The 17,859-nt window shown below is 58.1% G+C and overlaps 1 protein-coding gene across 1 annotated transcript in view; it reads right to left on the bottom strand.

The window, feature by feature from the left end:
* NOTCH3 (notch receptor 3) overlaps nucleotides 1-10,735 on the bottom strand; it is a 36,238-nt gene extending 25,503 nt beyond the window's left edge. The window contains exons 1-10 of the mRNA XM_086698817.1: nucleotides 10,518-10,735; nucleotides 7,866-7,944; nucleotides 3,850-3,992; nucleotides 3,429-3,767; nucleotides 3,213-3,335; nucleotides 2,891-3,124; nucleotides 2,131-2,286; nucleotides 1,855-2,040; nucleotides 1,067-1,180; nucleotides 461-574 (exon numbers count right to left, since the gene is read on the bottom strand). Coding sequence (XP_086554943.1) covers nucleotides 461-574; nucleotides 1,067-1,180; nucleotides 1,855-2,040; nucleotides 2,131-2,286; nucleotides 2,891-3,124; nucleotides 3,213-3,335; nucleotides 3,429-3,767; nucleotides 3,850-3,992; nucleotides 7,866-7,944; nucleotides 10,518-10,635 — 1,606 coding nt within the window. The 5' untranslated portion in view covers nucleotides 10,636-10,735. The remainder of the gene's footprint in view (nucleotides 1-460; nucleotides 575-1,066; nucleotides 1,181-1,854; nucleotides 2,041-2,130; nucleotides 2,287-2,890; nucleotides 3,125-3,212; nucleotides 3,336-3,428; nucleotides 3,768-3,849; nucleotides 3,993-7,865; nucleotides 7,945-10,517) is intronic.
* Nucleotides 10,736-17,859: the final 7,124 nt, after the last annotated feature.

Here is a 17,859-nt window from a genome sequence, read left to right as displayed (position 1 = left end):
ACCAGCAGGAGGTGGGCTCAATTCAGGCTCCGCCCCTAACTCCCTCCAGCTACAGGCTCCAGGACACGCCCCTGGCCAAGACACTTCCACAGATAAATCCCATCCCTCGCTGTACCCTGCCTCCAGTCCTTACACTACCAGCCCTGTTCCGCCTCACTCTCCGCTCTGGACTGGAAATGGGGACACACGGGAAGTGCCTGGGGATAGAGGAGTTTGGGGGCGACACGCCCCCTCTACCTTTTAGCACCAAGTATCTGCCAGACCCATTGGCCCCAACCCTAGCCTTACCGCTGCTAAGGTCCATCATTGGCTCCACTCCCTGGCTCTGTCATTGGCTCTACCGAGGTCCTGCCTTGCTGCAGCCCCGCCCCCAAATTTTCCCCAAGGCTGTTATTTGCTTTCTCTCTCTCCCTTGCCCCGCCCCCAGACTCTTGCTGGCCTATCAATGGCCTTCTCTCACCCTCTGCGCAGCGACATTCGTAGCCATCGGGCTGGTCCACACATTTGGCTCCATTCCGGCAAGGTGTGCTGGCGCACTCATCCACATCCAGCTGACACATGGCCCCGCTGAAGCCTTAGGGTAGGGAATGGGACGGACAGAGGCCCAGACCGGGTCAGAGAAGTCACCCGTTGCCAACCCTGCCTTGTTCGGGTGGGATGACTGTTCACTTAGTTTTAAATTAATTTCAGGGGCGCCTGGGTGACCCAGTCGGTTAAGCGTTGAACTTCAGCTCACGTCCTGATCTCGTGGTTCGTGCGTTCCAGACCCGTGTTGGGCTCTGTGCTGACAGCTCGGAGCCTGGAGCCTGCTTTGGATTCTGTATCTCCCTCTCTCTCTCTCTCTGCCCCTTCCCTACTCACACTCTCTCTCTTTCAAAAATAAACATTTTCTAAAAAGTATAAAACTTTTGTAAAAATAAAGCAATAAATTGACTTCAATGGTGTTCATAGCATGTGGTTTCTGTTACGATAGCTGCCCACTAACATGGTCTTACAGGCTCCCATCCTACAGCCTTTGCCTCTGCAGGGACCTGTCTTTTTCAGGCTCCCTGGCCAGGGTCCTCACCCGAGGGGCAGGTGCAGCTGAAGCCGTTGACTCTGTCCTTGCAGACCCCGCCATTAACACACGGGCTGCTCTGACACTCATCCACGTCCACCTCACAATAGGTGCCTGTAAAGCCTAGGGAGTGAAGGAGGGGGATTAGGGCGGTGGGGGTTAGCCTCTGGCCTAAAGGGAGAGCAAGTGGGAAGGTATTTCCTCTCCCACTCTAGACAGTTCCCCTGAGCCTTGCTTGGCCTTGACCCCCAGCCCAACCTTAGATTCAGCTTTTGGCCTTATGGTGGACCCTCACCCAGCTGAGGCTCCAACCGATCCAAGGATGATGAGACCCCACATGGGCCTTGCCTTCAGACCGCCCTCTTCCCTTTGCAGTCCTTAGACTATGCAGGGTCCTCAGCCACCAGCCCAGGACCCACCACAGCCTTGGGCCCGGCCTCAATCCCACCCAGACTGTCTGCAGGCTCCACCTGGGCCCACACCAGCCCCTGGTCCCGCCCTCATCTCACCCCCTGGTCCCGCCCTCATTTCATCCCCACCCTCCAGTGGATCCTATGGCACAGACTCCACTCCCAGCCCATCTGAGGTTCTAAGGACTCCATGTGACCACACCCCTAGCCTTGCACAAAGATTCTGCTCTGGCCCAGCCTCCACCTCCTTCCAGGCTTCAGTCTCTCAGGGTCCCATTGCAGACCCAGTGTCACTGTGTGTGGGGGGGGTGCTCCTTGCTGTCTGCAGGCTTCCCTCGCTCACCACCAGCCTCAGGCTCCGCCTCCACCACAACACCCCCCACGCACCTGCCATACAGATGCAGGTGAACTGGCCTATGCGGTCGAGGCACGTGGCCTGGTTGCGGCAGGGCCCCGATAGGCACTCGTTGACGTCGGTCTCGCAGCGCGGGCCTGTGTACCCACGGCCACACTGGCACAGGAATGAGCCCTGTGTGTTCACACACCGGCCCAGGTGCTCACACGGGTTGGCGCCTGCAACAGCAGGCACCGCCAGTGTGAGTGGGGGTGGCTAAGGACCTGCCTCTCCCCTCCCTCCCAACTCTCAGACTGCGCCCCCCTCACCAATGGAGCACTCATCCACATCCTGGTCACATGCCCCGCCGGTGAAGCCTGGTGGACAGGTGCAGATGGCCCGTCCGTTCACCGGGTTCGTGTCACAGATAGCATCCTCGTGACAGGGGTTGCTGACACAGGCGTCATCGAGATGACAGAGAAGCCCTGGAAAGGAACAGGCAGAGTTCAAGGGCGGACCCTCAGCTCTGCCCAAAGGTCCCACATCCCCCACATATTGGTTTGTGCTTTGTTTCTATTAACCTGCAGGGTATTCAGTAGGCTATTTTTCCCGATCATTTATAACGAAAACTTCCAAATGTACTGAAGAGCTAATTCATACACCCACCACCTAGCTTCAACTACCGTAAGCTCTATGTATCTTTTTCCTGAACCGTTTGCAAATGAGTTGGAAACACCCACATATTGTTTTAAAATTTGTTGACTCCTTTTCTGATTCTATACCCTCAAGCCTTGGCTTCTGCAGTAGCCTCTCCCTGACATGCCCTGCCCTCCACACCCAAGTTCCCCTCCCAAACACCTTCCCTGACCCTTTGCCACTTGCAAAGGTCCCCTCTCCTCAGTCATGGGATAGCTCTCCATTCCCATGGCTACTGCCCCGGACTGTGGGCCAGCCTCTTCCAGGCTCACCCTGCACCCCATAGCTGGCCTCCAACCTAATCATCCTAACGCTCAAGTCAGACACCATCCTTTCCCCCACCGTGGAACCATCATTGGCTCCCTGCTGCCTGCAAGGCAAACAGCCACTCACCAGTCTTGCCCATGGGGCAGGCACAGTAGAACGAGGCCACGCGGTCATGGCAGGTGGCCCCATGGAAGCACACGGCCGTGGCACAGTCATCAATATTCTGACTGCAGCTCTCGCCTGTCCAGCCGTTGACACACACACAGCTGTGGCCACCCAGTGTGTTGAAACAGGTGCCCCCGTTGTGGCAAGCATTGGGCTGCAGCTGGCATTCATCCACGTCCTCTGTGCAGAATTGGCCTGTGGCACACAGATACACCAGTCCAGCCACCGGGCTGCAGGCACACCCAAGGTCTGCCACCTGGCTATTCTCGGCCCTGGGGCTCACCTGTCCACTCAGGAGGGCACTGGCAGTTGTAGGTGTTGACGCCATCCACACACGTGCCCCCATTTAGACAGCGGTGCCCTGGACAGTCATCCACATTCACTTCACAGTTCTGGCCCTCGAACCCTAGCAGAGGAAGAGAAGGCAAAGATGGTCAGTGCCAGGCTGGCCTGCTGTCTGTCCACTCCTGCTGCCCTCCCCAGGGAGCAGCTCCCTCACCGGGAAGGCAGGCACAGTCATAGGTGAGGTCGCCACTCTGTCTACACGTGCCCCCGTTTCGGCATGGCGAGGGGGCGCAGGGCACTGCAGCATTCTCACATAGTGGCCCCATGTAGCCAGCTGGGCACTGGCAGCGGAAGGAACCAGGCGTGTTGAGGCAGGTGCCACCGTGGCGGCATGGCCCTCCCACCCGGCACTCATCCACATCGCTTCGGCAGCTGCGGCCCTGGTAGCCAGGCGGGCAGGAGCAGAGGTAGCGGCCATCGGGCCCCACGGAGCAGCGGGCACCATGGGCACAGGGGCTGCTGAGGCAGGGGTCCGGCAGGGAGCAGTCAGGACCTAGAGGGACCAGGAGAAGGTGAGCTTGGGCCATGCACATGCCCGCCTGTCTTGGGCTCCCCTCCCCCAGACCGTCCCTTACCCCGGAAGCCACGGGGGCAGCGGCAGGAGAACCGGGCAGCGCCTGCCACCACCGAGCTCTGGCAGACACCACGGCCAGCACAGGGGCCCGAATGGCAGGGGTCCTCCAGCTGGCACCGCTCGCCCACCCATCCTGGAGGGCACCTGTGGGCAGAGACAGCTTAGTACTGGGCAGTACTAGGGTGGTATGGGGCAGGAGAAGCCCAGACACAGATACACACAGGACCGGCAGAAACACCAAGCAGGGGCGCCTGGGCCGCTCAGCCGGTTAAGCATCGACTGTGGGTTTCGGCTCAGGTCGTGATCTCACGCTTAGTGAGATAGAGCCCTGCATCCGGCTGTGCTGATCGCAGAGCCTACTTGGGATTCTCTCTCTTCCCCTCTCTGCCCCTCCCCTGCTCATGCGCTCACGTGAGCGCGCACGCGCTCTCTCTCCCTCTCAAAAATAAATAAACGTTAAAAAAACACACACACGCAAACACACAGCCCAACGAACAGGCACTCTCATCCATCCATGCAACAAATATTCACTGAGTACCTACTATGTTCTTAGCAAAAGGAATGCGGTCGCGAACACAAGAAAAGTCGCCCCCCCCCCACCCCTTATCCTCACAGCCAAGTTGGGCAAAGAGAGAAGACACACAAATAATGAATTATATAACATGCCGGCATGGGGTGGGGAGGGCCACCAAGAGTTTAGTGGGCTTTGAGCGACGGCCCCAGAAAAGAAATGTCCATGTCCCACAGCATGTGACTCTGACCTTATTTGGAAAAAAGAGTCTTTGCGGATGTAACTAAGTGACAGACATCAAGATGAGATCATCCCGGATTTTCTAAAAGGGCCTTAAATCCATTGGCAGAGGGAGATTGGGGAGGAAGCGTTAAAGGCCATTTGAAGACAGAAGCAGATATGAGTGTTGCACCCACTAGCCAAGGAGCACCTGAAACCACTAGAAGGTGGAGGAGGCCAGCAAGGACTCTCCTGCAAAGCCACTGGGGACACACTGGCTGCCAACACCTCGATTTCAGACTTCTGGCCTCCAAAACTGTGAGAATAAATTCCTGTTGTTTCAAACCACCCAGCTTTTTGGTGGTTTGTTATGGCAGCCAGGAAACTAAGACACAGGATAAGGGAGATGAGTGAAGAGGGAAGGCAAGAAGGATATTTTCAGACTGCAGAAGGTACTGTGTGAGGAAGAGCCTTCCAGGCGGAGAGAAACACAAGGTTTCAGACTCCAGAAGACAACCTCTCAGGCGCGCACACACACACACACACACACACACACACACACACACACGCAGAAACATACATAGTTGGACATCCTGGCCTAGCGAACATTCAGACCCTAAACCACAACGCAGCTCACAGCCACAGCTCTGTGTGGACAGACCGTAACTCTCCCACATCCTCCTGGCCTTTCCCGGAGGCACATTCGACCCTTCCTGCCATTGGGAGGGGGAGGTAGACACCATTCTGGCGCCCTCTTACTGGGATAGAGTCCTTCAGCCTGCAGCCCCTTCCCCAAACCGACCAAGGCAACCCTGAGTAGGAGGGAAATAAGGCGGTTGGTCTTGAGACCGGAAACCTCCAGAGAGACACCGGCGGGGGGGAGCGGGGAGGGGAGAAGCGGGGATAGGAGGGGCAGGGGGACGGGATGGGGGGGTGGGGGGAGTGGGGAGGGGAAGGTTGGAATGGTGAGAAGGCCCAGACCCCGCCCCCGACGCTGCCCACCCCTCGCGCAGTCCCTCCCTCTGGCTTGTCTCAGTCGCTTGGGGCTAGCCTCAGGCAGCTGACTCAGTCCCTAGCGTCACCCACAAGATTCCCCCCACCCTGGCCCCCAGTGAAACAGGCCAGGGCAGGGCAGGGGTGCCGATGGTGTCAAGACGGAGGGCCCGGCTCCCAGACCCCTCCCCAAAGACCCTCAGGGCAAGGACGTCGGTCACGACTGCACGCCGAGAGGGGGCGCGCCGCGCCGGGCTCCCGGGATTGCGGGTCCCACCGCCAAGCAGGGCGCGGCCGCGCGGGCCCCCTCCCGACGCCCCGGGCGGGTTCCCACGCTCTGCGCCCCGCTCCCCTGCCGACCGGTCGGGCCGGTTCCAGCCTCCGCCCGCGCCCCGCCCCACTGACTGGGCTTTGGGGGAAACCAAGGCGGGGGGGGGGGGGGGAGAGGAGACTTGGTTGGGGGTCGGCGGGAGGGGAAGGGAAGGGGGTGCGGCGAAGGCTAGGAAACAGACACCAGGGCTTGAGAGGCTACTTCGAGAAAGAGGCTTGGGGGATCCGTGGAGGGGTGACAGATGGGGGCGTCCCTGAAAAGATACGAGTATTTAGAATGTTGAAAGAGACTGGGGGGCCGTGGGGAGTGGTTCCCACGGTCCACCTCCGGGGAGAGCCCGCTCCATCCCGGGTAGTCCGGGCTCCGGGCGGCCGCGCGAGCCGGTGATTCACCTGTTGAGGGGCAGGGCAGCCGCGGCAGCATTCACCTGTCGGCAGTATTCCAGGTGCGGAGCTCCACTGCGCAGGCGCTCAGCTCCGCGGCTCCGCCTCCCAGGTGTGTGGCTCCAGATAAGGTCACTTTTTCCCTCACCTCCCACCATGGCAGACTCCCAACCCGAGGAACCCGCTCAGCCACGCTGAGCCCCCACCTGGGTGAGCCCAAGTGGGGCTCCAGTCAAAGTACGTGTGTAACTTCAAAAGGGCTCTCCTGGATCTAAAGTCACCCCAGAACCACCCAGCTTGGGCCTGGCAACACATGTTCTTGAATAAATGAATCCGTTAATGAATCGATAATGGCTACTAGGTGACGGGCTATTACTAATGATGATATTAGAAAAGGAATCAAGCATTTCCCCCATAACCTTGAGACGTTGCCCTCTATGGCACCTATTTCCTGAGCCCCTACCATCATCATTATTATTTATGGAGCATTTACTGTAGGCTGAACACTATGCTGAGTTCTTCACATCAAAATCAACCTCATAAAGAAGGAAGTACTGCCCCATTTTCCAGATGCAAAAGCTGAGGTTCAGGGAGCTCAAAGCACCTGCTCAGGGTATCCCCAGGTCCATAATTCAATTTTTTGATGTTTATTTATTTTCGAGAGAGAACAAAAGAGAGAAAGCGAGTGGGGGAGGAGCAGAGAGACAGAGAGAGAGAGAGAGAGAGAGAGAGAGAGAGAGAGAGAGGCGGGGAGACACAGAATGCCAAGCAGGCAGGCTCCAGACTCTGAGCTGTCAGCACCAAGCCCGATGAGGGCTTGAATTCATGAACCTGGAGGTCCTGACCTAAGCCAAAGTCAGAGGCTTAACAGACTGAGCCACCCAGGTGCCCCTCCCGGAGCCCAGAATTCAAACCGAGCTCTGTCTCCCTCTGCTCAGTTCTTTCCCAGCCCCTGCTCTGCTCCTCCCAGCCCTCTGCCTTGCCTTGTATGATCCAACAACCGAATTCTTGAAATCCTTCATGGTCACAAGCCACGAAGAAGCACCCCTATTTCACAGATGCAGTGAGATTCAGAGAGAAGTGACTAACCCAAGGTCATGGCACCCCCATGACCCCCACCACTGTGCCCCCACCACTAAATGTTGATATATGGGAGGATCCAGTTGGGGTACCCTGTACTGCCAAGCCACTGTGATTGGTCCCTGAAGATCTGTTAATTGAATAATAACTACCTCCATCAGAGGTTTTACGTGTGACCTCAGGCGGCCAACAACTCTGTGAAGCAGGTGTTAGTGTGCCTGTTTTCCAGACAAGGACACTGAAGCTTAAAGGGTTTGAGTCCCAGGCAGTGGGCAACACGATGTGGGATTTGAACCCAGGCCAGGCGGCCTGCAGAGCCCTTGCTCTTAACCTTACTCAGTTCTTAACCCTGCTCGATTCCAGTGGGGAAACAAGAGGTTACCCAAGCCATACACAAGTAGGAAATGGTAGAGACACCCATGGTGGACACAGAGGCCAGAGGAGAAGACAGACTACCTCCCCACACAGGACCCACTGATGGCTCGGAGCCAGGCACTCACAGGCAGGCAGCCTCCCGGGAGGGCAGCTGGGTGCAGCGACCTCCATTCATACACGGGCTTCCGTCCAGGCAAGGGGGGGCTGTGGTGGGGGGAGGGAGGCGAAGGAAAGTGGGGGGTCAGCCAGGCACCCAAGAAACCCCAGCTCAGAGTGACACAGCCCATCTTTCCCTCCCCCAGGCAACAGCTGCCACGGGCTGGGGGTGTCTCTGTGGGGCACGGAGCCCCTCCATCCACAGTTCCCACGGCCCCCCGCCCCAACCCCAGCTGTTGGGGCTGCAGCTGTCCCTGCCCGCTCAAGCCCTGGGAACCACAAGGCAGGGGCGGGCAGGAGGAGGTGCTGACTCGTGCCAGATGTGGGGACTCAGGAAGCTGCCAGAATGGGGGGTGCAAAGGCAGGAAGTGAGGGTGCTGAGTGTTAAAGGGAGGTCTGGGGCTGTGTGCCCAGATCCCAGGGTAATGGAGAGGGCAGGGTAAGGAGACCTGGGGCCATGGTTCTTACTTTCCCCGGTGTCGGACATCTACTCCAGCTGGGCAGACCTGAACAGGGCTCTGGTGAGAGGAGCCAAGGCAGGTACCCCTTGCACAGCCGACACTGGGTGTTGCAGGGACAGGGTGTGGTTTGAAGGGAGGGGCGGCTGGCACTAGACATGTGCTGCCCTGTCCAGCGTCCCCATCCCTGAGGGCTATGTCCCTCTGAGGTGTGGCAGTCTAACTGTCCCGCCAGACTGGTCTGGGGTGTGGCTGGGTGTGAGCTAGTGGAGGGTTGTGTGTGATGGCAGGTGTGGGGCCTCTGTGTGTGTGTGTGTGTGTGTGTGTGTGTGTGTGTGTGTGTGTGTGCGTGCGCGCGCGTGCACATGAGCAAGTCACAGATAGATGGAAAGAGAGGAGAGATGGAGGGAGACAGAGAAAGACAGACAGACACAAAAAAGGAAACTAGAAGCAGGCTGCCTCAGAGAGGAGACAGAGATGACAAAGACAGAGGGAGAGACAGAACAAGGTGAGCTGGAGAATAGGACAGCATGGCCTGTGTCCCCTTTCTCAGGGGACAAGCAGAGACAGGACACTATCACCCAGACAGGGGCCGGTGGGTGTTTGTGAACTCACCCAAGCGGCCACATGATGAGCCACATGTGTGTGTGCTTCAAGTCCATGGGTGTCCAGATGCCTGTGCATGTATGTGCAGGCTGGATCTGTTGTGGGTCCCTGCATGTGAACCAGTTATCTGGGTATACAGCTGTGTGCCTGTGTGTGACCTGTGGATCCTCAGGTGGGTCTGTGTATGGGTTGGATGTGACTGTCTGTCTGCATGTATAAACTGGGTGTGGGCATATCTTGGATCCGTGTCTACATGTGCTCAATGTGTGCAGGCGACGTGTGCAAGGCCCGGGGCTGGTGATCCACGGTACCTACGAACATGGGTGATTGCAGGAGTTTGTATGTCAGTGTGTGAGCTGCGTATCCACGGCTGCGGATGTCGTGTGTGCGCGCACGTCTACATCTCTGTATGTGTGACCCAGGGCTGTGTGTGTGCCTGCGAGTGTGTGACAGGCCATGTGTGTGCGCGCTGGCCCCGCGGGGGCGGCAGCTCCTGCCCGATCCTGCCCGGTTGGGCACCCGGCTGGGCGGTGGAGGCCCTTCCCTCCCGGCTCTGAGCCCCGCCGCGGCTCTCCGGGACCCCGGACCCCGGACCCCGGCCGCTCGGCCCGCGTCCCTCTTCCGCCGGCCAGGCCTCCCTTGGGGGTGTGCGCCCCCGCAGCCCCCGCCCAGGCCCCGCCGCCCGTCCCGCTTTGTCTGGCAAAGAAAGCGCGAGGCCGGCCGGGGGGGAGGGGGTGTCTAGACGGCGCGGCCATTGTCCCGAGCGGGGGAAGGGAGAGCGGGGAGGGGGAGGGGCAGGGGGCCCGGGCCGGCTAGGGAGGGGCTCGGGCTGCGGGGACTGGGCCGCTGGAGCGGAGCACGTGGGCTCGCGCCCCCCGCCCTTCTTTTCCCTCCCCTCGCGGGGGCGGGGTCCCGGGGCCGCCAGGTCCGGGCGGCCGGGGGAGGGAGCGGGGCCGCGGGCGGGGAAAGGGGCGCGGGCGCCACTGTGGCTCCAGCTCCGACTCCAGCTCCGGGTCTTGCCGCGCTCCGGCCTGAGAAGTTTTCCCCGAGTTCAGAGCTCCGAGAACTTCGCGCCCCCCTCCCCGTCGCCCGCCCCGCCTGGCCGGCCCTGGGTGTGTAGGGGGGGCTTTTGTGCGAGGGGTCCCCAGCCTGGGGGTCCTGAGGCTCCAGTTCGTGACCTTCCCAGGACTCCGGACGGGCGTGCATTGGGAGCGTGCTCCAGACCCTTGGTCCCCCCGATCTCGCGTCCCTGATCCCTGCACCTCAAGCTCCCAGCCCCTGATTCCTGGGTCCATTCACCACCCCCCCCCCCCACTCTGATCGCTCCCGGGCCCGTATTCTGCGGACCTCTGGGGCCCTGCCCCCCCTCCCCCGCATTGAGTCCCTGCCCCCCCGGGATTGGCACGTAGCCCCCGGACTCCTGTGCTCACAGCCCCTGATCTGGTCCTTGGCTCCGAGGCCAGCCCTCCAGCCCCAGACTCCGGGGTCCTTAAACTCCGCTCTTACCCTCCCCCAACCCACCCACCCAGTCCCGACCACCAGGTCCCAGCCCCTCACCTGCAGCCCCGGGCCCCGCGAGCAGTAGCAACAGGGGCAGCGCCCGCACGGGCGGCAGCGGTGGCGGCGCCGACATCGGGCGACGGCGGCGGCGGCGGCCCCGGGTCCCCGGCCCCATGGCGGCCGGCCGCGACCCTCCCTCCTCCCTCCTCCCTTCTTCCCTGGGCTCCGGGCGCGTCCCGGGCCAGCCTCCGCGCCGCCAACTTCGCCAAAGTGAGGCTGCCGGGCCGCCCCGCCCCCAGCCCTGGGCGGCTCGCCCCGCCCCGGGGCCGGCCCTGCGCTCCCCCGCCCCCCTACCCCCACCCCAGCCCGGCCTCCCGGGGTCCCTGCCCACCCTCCACCCACACAGCCAGGGACCCGCAGATCCTTGGAAATTCTGGCCAGCCATGCGGTGAGGCGTGGGCTGAACCCACACTGATAGACACACCAGCTTCGTGAACACCCACGCTCCCAACACACACTCAGAGCCCAGGGACGCACACAGAACCAGGGCACAAACACAGATCCACAGATCCTCCAAAACTGAGGCCAGGCACGTCCTAAGAATCTCACGCGCACACAACCACCCTGCCCCATTGCAGACGTATGCACAGAGCTTCATGGGGACTTAAGATATAAAACACAAACCCAAAGCTCAGGCCCAGCCAGGCCTTGAGCCTGGGACAGCATTTGCAGCCTCAGACCTCAGACACACATTAGGAAGGAGACCCATGCATGTGTGCGCGCACGCTCACACACACACACACACACACACACACACACACACACACACACAATCTTCTTACTCTCAGCTCTCCTGGAAAGCACCCCTCTTCCTCCTTACTACCCTGTGTGAACCCCAAAGGTCCACCCCAGCCCCCAGCCCCACCCATTCCCCTCACAGCTTCTCTGCTGCTCAGCCTTGCTCAATTTGATCAACTGCCTTTTCCCAAATCAGTCATGCTGCAAAGCCGCCCTGCAGCCCACTCTGTCCATGCGGCGACAATGGGGACCCCGAAAGGCCCCAAGCCCAGCCCCGGAGGAGCCCTCATTCCACGGAAGAAAAAGCCTGACACAGACACCAGCAGCTCTGGGGGTTCAGAGCTGGGCCAGAGGGAGGGACAGAGTGTGGGAGGGCCACGCAGAGGGGTTGGTGAGGGCCCGGCTTGAGGGTAGTTACTGATTTGTTCATTCATTTATTCAACAGGTGGGTATAAATCTCTGGCTTTATGTCTGGCTTTGTTCCAGGGGCTGGGGTATACCTTCCTCCCCCCAGAGAGGGCTCCCCAAAGGAGGGTCCAGTGGAGCTCAGCCGGGAAGGCTGAACTAGAGAGGGAAATGGCAGCAGAGACACAGGTTTGCACCCACAGGAGGAAGCAAAGAAAGGAGGAGGAGTGGACAGACCAGGGGTCACAAGGGCCACCATGAGGAGGAGGAGAAAGAGGCCAGGCTGTCCCCCATGGTAATTTGGCTGCAGGGAGGAGGGATGGGTTGGGGATAAGGCGCTGAATCCGTGGAGCCTAGGGGTCACCTACAGGGGCTGAGCATCTAGAAGCCACGGTGGGAGATTTTCACCAGAGCAGCCCAGAGAGCTTCAGGCAACTTTTAACCTTTTTATTTTAAAATAATGTCAAATGCAAAAAAAAAAAAAAAAAAAAAAAAAATTAAAATAAAATAAAATAAAATAAAATAATGTCAAAGGCAGAATAGCATAATTTCCACATGCCCTTTGTCGGGATTCGCCAACCCTTTCCACGCTTTGCCACATTTGCTTGATCTGGATCGGTTCCTCAGCGTTTCCCTGTCTCTTGTGATATTAACATTTTGGGAGAATTGAGGCCACTCATTTCTCAGAATGTCCTCCAGCAGGCTGGCCTGCTCAGTCCTCCCAACCAGGGAGTATGCCTTTGTCCAGAACCACAGAGATGGTGCTGGTCCTCCCCAGTGCCTCGGATTAGGAGGTACTTGACATTAGTTCCCAACACTGGGGGTATTACACTTCGATCACTTGTGTGAAGTTGGCCAACTTTCCCTACTATCAAGGGACTATTCTCTTCCCGTCCCCTCCTCCCATAATAAATATCAGTAGCACGTGGGGAGATACTTTGAGACGATGTGACTATCCTGGTGCCCATCAAATGTTCACCCGCTGGGTTGGGCACGTATTTATGATTTCCTCTGAGGATTTTTGAAAAACTTGAGACAAAATTCACATAAAATTAACCAATTGCCATTACAAATTTTTTTAATGTTTATTTATTTTTGAGAGAGAGAGTGTGAGCTGGGGGGGGGGGGGGGTGCAGAGAAAGAGAAAAAGACAGAATCTGAAGAAGGCTCCAGGCTCCGAGCTGTCAGCACAGAGCTGGACTCAGGGCTTGAACCCACGAACCAGGAGATCATGACCTGAGCCGAAGTCGGACGCTCAACCCACTGAACCACCCAGGTGCCCCATCCAAGACATTTCTATCACCCCAAAGGGAAACCCCATCCCCTAGAGCAGCCACTCCCCAGCCCCCTCCTCCAGCTCCTGGGAGCCACCAAATGGCTTTCTGCCTCTACGGATTTGCCTAAACATTTTATATACATGGAATCAGACAGTGTGGGGCCCTTTGTGTCTGGTTTTTTTCACTCAGCATAATGTGTGGGTTTTTTTTATTTTTTTTAATTTTATATTTGAGAGAGACAGACAGACAGACAGAGCATGAGCATGAGCAGGGGAAGGACAGCGAGAGAGGGAGACACAGAATCCGAAACAGGCTCCAGGCTCTGAGCAGTCAGCACAGAGCCCGACGCGGGGCTTGAACTCACAAACCGCGAGATCATGAACTGACCCGAAGCCGGATGCTTAACCGACTGAGCCACCCGGGTGCCCACTCAGCATAACGTTTTTTGAGGTTCATCTGCCACCATGGAGCATGTACCAGTACCTCACTTGCTTATGGCTAAGACTCCATTGAATGGCTATACCCTATTTTGCTTATCCATTCATCCATTAATACCTTGAATAATTTTTAAATGCTGGAAGAGGAAGAGGGAAGGAGACAGAGAAGTGCTATCAGTGAGAAAGAAGAAGCATGAAGGGCCGAGGGTGACAAGTGAATGGCCGCAGCCTGGGGGCCAGAGATGATATGAGAACCCAGGCCTGAGTGACTCCAGGCCACAAGGAGTATGAGGGGTGGGGGTGGGGATCGGGCAGAGAAAAGGACAAAAAGTTGCACAAGAAAGAGCGCAGCCTGACTCATAGTGAGTGTACTGAGTCAATAGACCCTAGGGCAGGTGCAGCTCAAGTCTGTCCCTGTGCCCATCACCCCAGGAGGAAATCCAAGCCCCTGGGCCCTGCTTTCAAAGCCCTCAGACTGGCCTTACCCTCTGCAGCCCCTCCCCTCTCATCATCACACTGATTCAGTGTCCCTCCTCACCCAGCAGGCCTTGCGCTCTCATGGCCTTTGCCCAGGTTCTTCCCTCTGCTGGGACACCCAGCTGGTTACAAGGACCCTTTTGCTTCCTCCCCAAGCAGGAACTCACAGGGAGTGTTCTCTTCAAAAATGTATTTTCTTGAGGCGCCTGGCTGGCTCAGTCGGTTAAGTGTCCAACTTCGGCTCAGGTCATGATCTCACTGTTCCTGAGTTCAAGCCCCGCGTCGGGCTCTGTGCTGACAGCTCGGAGCCTGGAGCCTGCTTCAGATTCTGTCTCCCTCTCTCTGTTCCTCCCTTGCTCATGCTCATGCTCTGTCTCTCTCTCTCTCTCACGTGAGATCTCTCTCATGATCTCACAATTTGTGGGTTCAAGCCTCGCGTCGGGCTCTCTGCTGTCAGCACAGAGCCCCCTTAAGATCCTCTGTCTCCCTCTCTCTCTGTCCCTCCCACACATATGCTCTCTCTCTCTTTCAAAAATAAATGAACATTAAGAAAAAAATTTTAAATGTATTTTCTTCCAGTTATAGGGAATGCTCTGCTATTTCCCACAATGCTACCCTTTGCCCATGCTGGTCTCTCTTTCTGGTGTGCCTTCCAACCCCCCATCCCTGTGCCTGGTGAACTCCTTTTATTCTTCAAGGTTTCAGCTCCAGGAAGCCCTCTCTGCCCCCCAGACAGAGCCCCCCCTGGGCTATCCCAGCACCCTCCTGCTCTCTGTATCAGCCTCACACACAAGGGGTTGGGTATCTATGCCCTGCTCTGTATCCCCACCTAGACTGGGAGCTTCCCAGGAACCAGGCGTCACACAGCATGGTCTGGGCACAGAGAGGGTGACATGGAAGGGTTTGGTGACTCAGGAATTAGCTGAAGGTGTTAGGATGGCCAACCCAGAAGGGCTGCCACTGGGGGCCCAGACCACCCTCTTAAGTACATTCTAGAAGTCTGGGGGTCCAGAAAAGGGTTTGAGGGTCCAGGGACAAAGGTAGGGGCTTCATGAGGTGGGCTAGCTGCTCCCCTGACCCATCTGAGAAAGGACTTTTTTGCTGGAATGGATGTCCTAATAGGTGCTGAGCTCCCCATCAGAAGGAGCAACCAAGGAACTTGGACACCCCTCCCCCCTTTTGCTAGGCAGAAAGCCTAGAGTCTGTGACTCTGCTGATCCAGTGGCCTCTGGTCCATAGCAAACAGAGAAGGAAAGGGAGCAAAAGTAGTGAAAACACAGGCTGAGGCCAGCATGAGGGGCAGTGGAGACAAAAGACAGAAAGACATATTTACAGAGCCCCTACTGGGTGTCAATCCCATGTCAAGTCCCCATGACTCAGCAAGTAGAATGCGGAGTCCTGGCTCCAGGATCCTGCTGCCCTCCAGCCACAGTGGCAGGCCCAGCCCAAGGTGTCAGGACCCTTGGGGGACAGGAGAGTCTGGAACGACCATTCCCACAGCCTTGCAGTGGGATTCCACACAGTTCCCAATGTGGTGGAGATAGGGGGTGAGCCCGAGCCCTCTCCCCTGCCCCTGATGGCTGCCTTGGCCCAGGACTGCGTTTCTCCTCAATGAGCTCAGTCCCCAGGGACACAGGACCTGGGCCCAGGCCAAGACACAGCTGCTGGGCCCAGGCCGATGACCGGGAACCTGAGAACGTGCCCTCAGCTTCTCCTCCAGGGACCACAGTCCCGCCCTCTGCACCAAAGCTGGGGCCGGGCCCTCAGGCCCAGACATCGGGCCACGGGAGCCAGCAGGGGTGAGGGCTGCTGGGTGTGGGCCCTGGGCGAGAGTGGGAAGGCAGGACTCCAGGGGCTGTCGGCCGCAGACCCGACCAGCTCTTTTGGCCACTGCCTCCCTAGGGCCTTCTCATGCTCCAACCCTCTATGGCTCCCCACTGCCCAGAGTGACACCCTCCTCAGCTTACTTGGCACGGGCTGCGTCTACCATTGGGAGCTCTTTTCTCATACCCTGCAGGCTCCGTTCACTCTGCCCCTCCAGCTCTCCTCGCCTTCATTCACTCATTCAACAAACATTCAGTCATTCAACAAACATTTTACTGACAACCAACCACAGGCACAGCTGTCAAAGACAGACAGGCTCTTGATTTCAGCTCAGGTCACGATCTCTCAGTTCGTGGGATCAAGCCTTGCATCGGGCTCCATGCTGACAGCGCGGAGCCTGCTTTGGAGTCTCTCTCTCCCTCTCTCTCTGCCCCTCCCCTGCTCACGCTCTCTCTCTCTCACTCTTTCAAAATAAATAAACTTAAAAAAAATTTTTTTTTAAGTTAATAAATAGAAGAAAAGAAACCAGAAGGCAAACAAATAAGAACCATGGACTGTGGCAAGGGGGGAGGAGAGATTTCAGTGACAGGGGCAGGCAGGACAGGCCTCACCGAGTTAGGGGACGTTACAGCTGAGACCTGAAGGAGGAGAAGAAGCCACACAGGAGCAAACAGCCGGAGGAAGGGTGTTCCAGGTGGAGGGAAGGGCGAGTGCAAAGGCCCAGAGGAGGAAGGGTGAGGGGGCCAGAATGCTGGGCACACAGTGACTGAGAGCTGGGAGGTCGAGGAAGATGATGGGGGCCGAGTCTCAAGGGTCTGGGATTTCATTGCAAGCACAGTGGCCACCGCTTGAGCGTTTTAGCAGGGAGAAGCTGATCGGAGGTTGTAGGAGATCCCTGTGGAAGCTCTGCCTTCCTTTCTCCCAGAGAGTGGTCCCTGGGGCCTCACACTAGCTCCTCTGGGCTCCCATGGCCTCCCCCCCCCACCCCGCCTACCACATGATCCCTCCTGGGTCCCCCTCAGATTCTGAGCTCTGTGGGTGTCCGTCTTGCTCCCTGCTGAATCCCCAGTGTCTAGCCTAGAGCCTGGCCCACAGTAGGTGACAACTATCAGTCGATCGAATGAATCTACCAAGCACATTTCAGTGCAGAGCAGGAGCCAGGAGGTGGGACTTGAATGTGCCCATTGGCAGCTCTGAGACTGCCCCCATTAGATCAGGGCTCCGCCAGAGGAAGAGATGCGGGCTGGGGGGTGGGGGGGGCGGTTCTTGGAGGAGGAGATGGGGGGGTGAGAACTGAGTATGGAAAAGAGTGAAGAGAGCAAAACTCACTTCTATTGAGCAGCTGCCGGCCCTGCAGCTCTGGAGGTGGCGGTGTCCCTGTCGTAGGACCCTCCACTGGGTGGGGCATCGCTGGGCATCTTGGCCTCCCAGGCCCTGGGCTCAGACCGCTGGAGTCGTCCGTGTGCACAACCTCCCTCCAGACCCCATCTCCTCCTGCTCAGGTCTGAACCATGATGCCCTGATGGCCCCTGCCTGTCCTTGGCTCCCTGGCCCTTGAAGCTTGTCCTCCTCCCTGTCCTCCTGTTTCAGAGAAGGGAAATGCCTCCCCAGGGCTTTTCATTACCTCTTCCTTTGGCCAGAGCGTGAGCCCTCTTCCACGACAAAGTGAAGTTCACAGGAATCTGCAGTGAGTGCTCCTTTCACATTGCCCCACCCCCAAGCTCCTGACTTTCTCCCCCTCACCCCCTTTTCCCCGTGCCCCTTCCCTTCATTCTTCCCCTCCTCCACTCCACTCCGTGCCCCCAGAGGCTGACCTCTACTGGCTGCATCAATGGACGGCCTTGTCCTCTGGCTTCCAGGTGGGTCTGGCCAATAGGAGGCACTGGCAGAAGATGAAGCCAAAGGAGAGAATGGGGTATTAATCCTCCTGCATCCCTGCCTGTGGGGTCAGCTCAGCTAGTAGCACCCCTTGACCAAAGGCCCTGTCTGCATGAATCTGTGCTTGGCTTCTAACATCCTTCTTTCCCCTTGTCTGGTCAGGGGGACCAGGAGATGGTAATGGCTCTCCATGGTTGCTTTGCCCCTTTGGTTTCTCCAAACCCTGCTCACTCTATGTGGTCCCTGTAGCAAACCTGCCTCAACTTACCCCATTTGAATGTGCCACTTATCTCCTCTAGGCTC

Source organism: Puma concolor, chromosome A2, assembly GCF_028749965.1.
Source record: "Puma concolor isolate L17-30 chromosome A2, mPumCon1.1.hap2, whole genome shotgun sequence".
Lineage (NCBI taxonomy): Eukaryota > Metazoa > Chordata > Mammalia > Carnivora > Felidae > Puma > Puma concolor.
The sequence above is the reverse complement of the archived record's forward strand: the minus strand, read 5'-3'. Positions and strand labels throughout refer to the sequence as shown.